We start from the raw sequence: 8,628 nt of genomic DNA on the forward strand, positions 1-8,628 counted from the left end.
CTTCTGGCAGATTTTTTACTTTTAAGTAACTCATCATTAACCAAACATAAATGCAATTATCTCCCAAAATTGTGTAGACGTGTCTCGCAGCAATCAGTTAAACGTACATTAATAGCGTTTAAAGAGAGAGATTGTGACTGATTCAGTTGATAGCAAATGGGATTGGTCAACTGTGATGAATCATGCGAAGAGGGTTGTTCCAAACACGGAATTTATAGAGCTCTAGGAATTCATTGAAGCAGATCAGAGTTCAGACATCAACAGTTGGTTAAAGACAGTTGAGGAATAAATCTGGATGGGATTGTGTGCCCGGTGTAAACTGTGCAGTTAGCGAGCATGCTCAGCACGTTAAAAGCGCTTTTTGCGCCCAAAACTACAGCAGCGGTCAACCCCGGGTCACCTGCTTCTGCTTCGACTCCAGCACCTGCCCCTCCAGCGAAGGTAAGACCACCTAGATTCCACACAACACAGTGTCTATTTCTGTATGTTCATGTAAAGACTGGACTTTTGTTTAAAGAAAAGTGTAAAAATGTCTGGCTTGTTTGGTTTTTAATGGATGTCTTTTCAATGTCTTATTTATTGAAAAACATAAGAAATAAAACTAGCTTAAAGGGTCATTCATTATGCATTAGAATGTACTTGTTAATGTTTACAGTTGGAATGGGGACTGTCAATCGTATGTTAAAGGGGGAACTAATCTTTGAGATGATGTCATCATTTTGGCAATGAAACGGGTCATTCGGTTGGATTAGCGCTAGTTTTGTGGACAGTTCCGTGTTTGGGAAATTTTGATGGAGTCCGAAATTTGTAGGGATTAAACTCCGGTTTCACAGAAAATGTACTCATAATTTCTGAGTTTAATAACTAGCAACTATTGTTTACATTTTAAAGACACTCATGCATATAATATGTGACACTGGATCACAAAACCAGTCTTAAATAGCACGGGAAGATTTTTAGTAAAAGACAAAAATACATTGTGTGGGTCAAAATTATCGATTTTTCTTTTATGCCAAAAATCATTAGGATATTAAGTAAAGATCATGTTCCATGAAGATATTTTGTAAATTTCCTACCTTAAATATATAAAAACTTTATTTTTGTGAGTGGATGGTCTGCCACAGTGCCCCTGATTAACAACTTCAAAGGCAATTTTCTCAATATTTTGATTTTTTTGCGCTCTCAGATTCCAGAGTTTTAAACGGTTGTATCTGAGCCAGATATTGTCCTATTCTAACAACTCATATATCTATAGAAAGTTTATTTATTCAGCTTTGAGAATATGTAAAAATCTCAATTTCGAAAAATTGACCCATAAAACTGGTTTTGTTGCCCAGGGTCACATATCTATGAATAGTAGTTCAAGCAGTGACAGCAGGTTGACATAATGCTATATTTCATATTTTTTTCAATGTTTCTTTTGTAATATTTTTGTAATGATGTAAAAAATTAAGAGACATTTGTAAACATTTGCTATTTCAAAAATGTAAAGATAATATTTTTTATGAAAACACTCTTTTGTGTTCACAGGAGGACAAATCAAATGAGAAGAAAGATGAAGAAAGAAAAGAAGAGAAAAAGGAGGAAGAGAAGTCAGCCGGTGAGAACCTCCACCATTCATGATCATGAACAAAAAAAAGAATAAAAGAAAGTAACATCCCAGCTGAGACTGACAAGATCTGAATTCACACTGTCCATCTAAACACGCAATATAATCACCGTAAACCATTACAAAGTGCTATTGGTTTCCTTTGCTTAAATGGATAGTGAACTGCTGAATCATGTAAGATTCTTACAAAAATATAATTTTGTCCTGTGTGTCTTTAGAACCGGCTCCTGCCCCAGAACCCCCTAAACCAGACGCCAAACCAGAGGATCCAGCCAATCAGGTGGCAGAAGGGTAAGAATTAAAGACTAACTTGAGATGATCATGTGTATTGTGGAGTAGGTGGGTTAGAGACTTCTGCTGGATCACTGAAAGACTGAAAGCTAACATTTGTATTTATGCATTTAGTAGATTTTATCCAAATCAAATTATAGTGCATTCGAGGTATACATTTCATCAGTATCTGTGATCAAACCCATCTTTGCTCTACCAAATGAGCTACGGGAAATGTTGTGTTTGTTCTGTCATGTCATTGTTGGCCACTTCTACTCAATGATTTATGTGACTTTAAAAGTAGCTGAAAGGAGATTATGGGATCTGTCGTATTTGTGACTTAAGAGGATCATGGGAAAGTCCTCATGTTTTCTTGCTTTTAGTGCCAGTGATGGTATATATATACTGTACATATTGTGTTTGTGTAGATATAGATATAGTATAGATTTCAATTAATAGCTAATCATTTGTTACTGTATACAAGTATATTATGTAAGAAGTATAATACTCAAGAGCCAGCGGTGTTTGTGCTAAATTTAGCCCTGTTCATTTAGTCCTATCAGGCTGCTTTGAACAAATAAAAAAAGACATTTTTAGGTGTATATGTTTTAAATATCTTCAACTGTAAATCAAGGAATATACAATCATTGATTGATTAAATGTTACTTCCTTTTCTACTTCCCTTTTTGCTTTTTCCACCAAAAAGCAGAGCTTTATGTTTACTTTGTGTAGTCCGTCTTTATTGACTTCATATTACAGACAATAATAACATTCTTAACTAGCCCTAACGTTACTACCACTTCTAGTAATTTAATTTAATTTGACTTTATTTAATATAGCGAGGATGGTGCACCTCCACCTATCGTCATCAACAGACATTCTGATGATCACCTGCGAGAGATCGTGAGGAAATTAAGAGTAAGGGTCGAGTCTTATAAAGAGAAAGTCATCGACCCCTACGCCTCATCACCGGAGTGCGGCGCAGCCCACCAGTCAGTGAGTAATACCACCACTCCACCCCATCCTTTCAGCATGTGTACCTCAGAGAAAATGTAGATGTTTCTCAATGATTTGTAATTAGTAAATGTCTTAAAACGTGGTTTTATATTATCAGCCAAATTATCATCATATGTAACTTTGTATTTTAGGACACATTTCTATTATCCATGTTTTACACAGAACATTGCGATTTTACTTGTATAATGTCAAGCATGTAACGTTTTAGACAGAAGCAACAATAAAGAAACAACCGCTGAAAGATTTATACTGTAACTCCACATGAAAGCCAAAATGTATTATTGCATGGTTAGTTTTACATTCAGTCTTTAATAAGGAATGAATTCACTGATGTTGTGTAATGGTCAGTGTTGGGTAAGTTACTCTGAAAAAGTAATTAATTACTAGTTACTAATTACATATTCAATAGTATAATTAGATTACTGTACAAATTACTCTCTCCAAAAAGTATTTAGTTACTTATTACTAATTACTTTCTATATCTTATATCAACCTTGATTAGTTAAGTGATTGAAGGATAGACATGAAACGGCTTATTTAATTCATTCAAATAAATAATATAAAACTACATAAAGTAGTATTAACTGACCAAAGTATTACAAATGTGAGAATTATACATTAAAGCATTAAGGATTTTAAAGTTAGACTTTGAATTTTGATGTCATTTCCACTATTGCACGCACATATCACACATTACAGAAGTAACTGTAATTAAATTACAGAAAAAATAAGAGTAATCCCTTACTTTACTTAAAAAGTATTTAATAAGTAATTAAATTACAGTAACTAATTACTTAGTAACTAGTTACACCCAACACTGGTAATGGTTGTATTGTTCTTAACTCTGGTCTGATGTTGATGTCCAGCGCCGGTTTATCGAAAGCCAGACTGGATCAAAAAGCAGGAGGAGGAGAGAAAAAAACGAGAGGAAGCCGAGCAGAAGAAGAAAGAGGAAGATGCAAAGAAAGCAGCTGCCAAGAAGGAAAAAGAGGAAAAAGAAAGATTAGAGAAAGAGGAGAAACTGAAAGCTGAGAAAGAGAAACTGGAGAAGGAGCAGGCAGAGACCATCTGTCCTAAAATCAGGTTCACATGTGTAGACACGCTGCTACAACCTTTAGAAAACAAGATGGACATGTACTTAGGGATGACCATCGATCAGTTTACAGGTGAGAACTGCGATATTTCTCTTGAGAAAAAGACCCAGAAATCTCACATATTTGAGTTTCAGAAGAGATGTCAACAATGTCACAAACTGAGCTCAGATTTGTCAAGTCTGCAAGTCAATATTACTAAAGATCTCGATATGAACTCAAACATTTGTCATCAATTGACCCAAATCCATATCATTTTCCCTCTACAATCTACATTACATTTGCATTTATCTTGTCTTTCTCAACAGATCGTCGGTATATTAAATGGCTGAGTGTCGTCACGATCGCTTTTAACTACAATGTTTGGTTTGCCCCGGCACGCTTGTGTTTTCCGTACCACACGCCAGGGTCGATCCCTTTCTGGATATTCTTTGACGTTCTGGCAGATCTGGTGAACATCTTAGACATCATCATCTTTCAGCCACGCTTACAATTTGTGAAGGCAGGAGACATCATAGTACGCGCCAGCGCAGATTATTTTATAAAAACTCGCAACAATAGATTTCACTGTAAGATGTACTCATGAAATTAAAACCGATCTTTCTTTTTAGAAAGACAGAGTGATGACGAAACAGAAGTACAGAGAATCTGCCAGGTTTCAGGTATTTAACATTCAATATACAGTATATATACAGTATATAGCTTAAAGGGACAGTACACCCAAAAATAAAAATTCTTCAAATCATTTACTCATCCTCGAGTAGTTCCAAATCTGTATAATTTTCTTTGTTCCGATTAACAAGGAGAAAGATATTTGGAAGAATGCTTGTAGCCACCATTGACTACCATAGAAAAAATCTTTATAAATTTCTTTGAAAACAAAAGAAGATATTTTGAAGAATGTTGGAAAGCAAACAGTTCTAGGGCACTTTTGACTACCATTGTCATTTTTCCTACTATGGTAGTCAATGGAGGCCAAGAACTGTTTGGTTACAAGCATTCTTCCAAATATCTTTCTGTGTGTTCATCAGAACAAAGAAATTTATACAGATTTGGAACAACTTGAGGGTGAGTAAATAATGACAGAAATTTCATTTTTGGGTGTACTGCCCCTTAACATTCCAAGCATTACAAGAGATGTATGATTTTCTTTCTCTTAACAGACAGACCTGATAAGTATTATACCATTTGACTTGCTGTGTTTCCGCTTTGGATTTACATCACTTTTCAGGTTAAACCGGTTCATACGGGTCAGTACCACAACCTCCCAAAAAACACTGTTTTTTTGTACAGGTGATTTTTCACATCAGTTGTGTATTTGTATGTGTTTACACAACATGTGCATCTGCGCTGTGAATAACGCAAACATTCTTCCTCGCTTTTTCAGTACGAGTCGTTTTTTGAGTTCAGTGACCGTTTAGAAAGCATCATGGCTAAGGCTTATATCTGGAGGTACGTTTGAGAAATCTTTTGTTCTTCAGCCTCCTCAACCAATCAGCATCAAGGACCAGAATTGTCCTTCTTAAGCTATAAAATATCATCTCTTTCAGAGTCGCCCGCACTACCGGATATCTCCTGTACTGTTTACATCTCAACTCTTGTCTGTACTATGTGGCGTCAGAATATGAGGGACTGGGCAGCACTAAATGGACATATAATGGGGAAGGAAATGCGTATGAACCCATTGTTTTAAAATCACATCTCTCCGTTCACATAGTAATACAACTGTTGTAATGATGTTGTTGTTTTATTGTTTTTAATCTTTCTAGGTATCTCCGATGTTATTATTTCGCCACCCGCACCCTGATCACTATCGGAGGTCTTCCCGAGCCCCAAACGCTCTTTGAGATCATCTTCCAGCTGGTCAACTTCTTCACCGGCGTCTTTGTCTTCTCCAGCTTAATAGGACAGGTGAACATCTAAAAATTGAACTTCAATAATTCTGTAAATTTATGATACTGTAAATGTTCTTTTGGCACACTACCTCGGTTTGTCTGTCTGAAATCTTTGAACACAGATGAGGGATGTCATCGGAGCAGCCACGGCCGGTCAGACATACTTCCGTGCCTCTATGGATGCGTGTGTGGCATATATGAACACCTACACCATCCCCAAACACGTGCAAAACAGAGTGCGCACCTGGTACAACTATACCTGGGACTCTCAGGGCATGCTGGGTAAGAATTTTGAACAACTTAGGAAAGCACAAAAGGTGATCAGTATAGTGTGGTGTTCAGACAAGTATATCAAATCTGGATGTGCATAAAGACTGAGATGATGTCTGGGTTAGGATCAGCTGCAAAAAACCTTCTAATGTCTTTACAGATGAATCTGAATTGTTGGACAAAATGCCTCTGGTGATGAGAACGGCCATTGCTGTGGACATCAATCTCGCCACCTTCCAGAAGATTGATCTCTTTAAGGCAAGACAAAACAATGAGCACACCAACATGAAATTCCCTTTAAAACATTTAAGTCTTTAGTTTGCGCATATTTGCCATGCACATGACATGCTAATTTAAATGTATAGCTGGGATCATCATTGATTTGACTGGATAAAATGAGTGAGTGTATGATGAGTCATCAACAGTTTCATCTATTTTTGTGGAAGAATGAAACTTTTTTTTAAAGCATGCATTTGCTAAAAGTGTTTATTTATTTTCGAAACATTTTGGAGGATACTTGGATAGCCCCAAACTGTGCGCTGCTGCCCTCTACTGGTGGCCATTTTATACAACAATTCGAAAATCCATGCTACAATGATAAAAGATGATTCGGTTCCTTATAATAACACATAATAAGAATACAATGAATCTTTTAAGGGTTGTGACAGTCAGATGCTTGTGGACATGTTATTACGCCTGAAATCCATCGTGTACTTGCCAGGAGACTTTGTGTGTAAGAAGGTAAGAATATCAATCAACAATAAATCCTGAATTTTGCTCTAGTGTGTCAAGAGTCTCACAGAAAAACATCTCCCATCATTCCTTGCAGGGTGACATTGGGAGAGAAATGTACGTCATCAAAGCTGGAGAGGTGCAGGTTATCGGTGGACCTGACAATAAGATTGTGTTTGTTACGCTGAAAGCAGGTTGTGTGTTTGGAGAAATCAGGTAAGTTGATAAAGTTTACTGGGGTGGTGCTTGATCCATATTAAGCAAACAAATAAGATCTGTTTTGATTTTATGCTGATTTTGAGCTGCCAAATGCTGCATATTTAAAATATTATGAATATTAAAATGTCTTTGTCAGTCTATTACAGTCAGCAAAGGATGGAGGCAACAGAAGGACAGCGAATGTAGCCGCTCATGGATTCGCTAACCTCTTTGTGCTGGATAAGAAAGATCTGAATGACATCCTGGTCCACTATCCTGAATCCCAGAAAGTTCTGGCCAAGAAGGGACGGTGAGTCAACCTGAATATATTTGACCACCACTGATACAGTCACGCAGTATCGCTTCTTAATTGGTTTGAAATAAGTTGAATAAGAGACGATTCACTCTTTGCTGGGCAGAAAACTGATGAAGGCCAAAGGTAAAGCTCCCGCTCCAGATGAGAAAGACAAGAAAAAAGGATTGGACTTATTTGGACCCAAACCTCCCACTCCTAAAATGCTTCGTGCTTTTGGAGGATTTGGAAAAGGAGGTTTATTAGCGAAACTTAAGGTATGGCTTTTCTATATAAAATTCTAATGATGGGGTTTGTATCTTTGAGTCATTCTAGGGTACATGTCATGTCCATGGACTCTATTATCCATTTTACTTTAATCTGCTGTTTTTGTGCTGTCCGATTTGGTCAATGTGAGGTTTTGCTCTTCAGATCAGCTCTAGAATACATGTTTCTGTATATATTTCTTACAAGGTGTTTTAAAAAGTATTTTGCTCATGCATCTACATTAAATCATCCATTTACTTACTGTATGTCTGAGAAATTAATGTCAATCCTGTTACTCCCCATATAACCCCCTATAAATCACCAATGGTTTGTTACAAAGTCACATGTCAAACATCACATGATGTCATTTCCTGTATGTAAGTCATAACTCCTCCTCTTCAATATTTTATCCATATTATGGTCATGTACTAACTAGTCCAAGGTCAGCAGGTTGCACAAGGCCCTAAAGTGGCTGAAATGTCAACTGTGTTACCTGTCAACCGTGTTACCATCAACAGTTGACAAAGTTGGCAATTCAGTGTTAATTTATTACAAAAAAATTAGAGCATAAGCTTGCTATATAATTTATTTTGCACATTAAGGGGATATATTATTCAACCACCTTGTTTATTTATCAAAAAAAAAGAATACTGATTTCCTGACTTTTTGGACCTGAAATGTACCCCTAAATATAGAATCACTCCTTTATAAAAACCCTGTATATTCTAAATTTATCCAAATAACTAATCTGAAAATTTGTTTTTATAGGCTCAGGCTGAAGCAGAGAAAACAAAATAAGAAATTCATCCATTACATCGTTTCTCCATCTACTTTTATTGTTTATAGTCTGTTAAATTACACAAACACTGTCCACCAATATTCTTGGATTCATTATGTAACTGGTTTTGCATTGTGCTTGTCAACAATAACTGGTTCTCTGGGCTTTGTATCCTGTAAATAGGTGTGCGTTTTTAATATTGAAATAAA

The 8,628-nt window shown here is 36.3% G+C and overlaps 1 protein-coding gene across 1 annotated transcript; it reads left to right on the forward strand.

Annotated features, from left to right (window-relative positions):
• Positions 1-86: 86 nt before the first annotated feature.
• On the forward strand, positions 87-8,544 carry cngb3.1 (cyclic nucleotide gated channel subunit beta 3, tandem duplicate 1). Its single transcript, XM_057322319.1, is given in 19 exon segments — positions 87-441; positions 1,531-1,600; positions 1,828-1,900; positions 2,719-2,857; positions 2,860-2,875; positions 3,763-4,062; positions 4,296-4,504; positions 4,599-4,649; positions 5,151-5,237; positions 5,375-5,439; positions 5,538-5,660; positions 5,757-5,898; positions 6,005-6,164; positions 6,313-6,410; positions 6,810-6,893; positions 6,982-7,100; positions 7,240-7,392; positions 7,502-7,652; positions 8,410-8,544. Coding segments are annotated over 19 exon segments (2,175 nt in total). The 5' UTR covers positions 87-336; the 3' UTR covers positions 8,440-8,544.
• The last annotated feature ends 84 nt before the right edge of the window (positions 8,545-8,628 follow it).

Source organism: Triplophysa rosa, linkage group LG23 (genome assembly GCF_024868665.1).
Source record: "Triplophysa rosa linkage group LG23, Trosa_1v2, whole genome shotgun sequence".
In the NCBI taxonomy this organism is placed as follows: Eukaryota; Metazoa; Chordata; class Actinopteri; order Cypriniformes; family Nemacheilidae; genus Triplophysa; species Triplophysa rosa.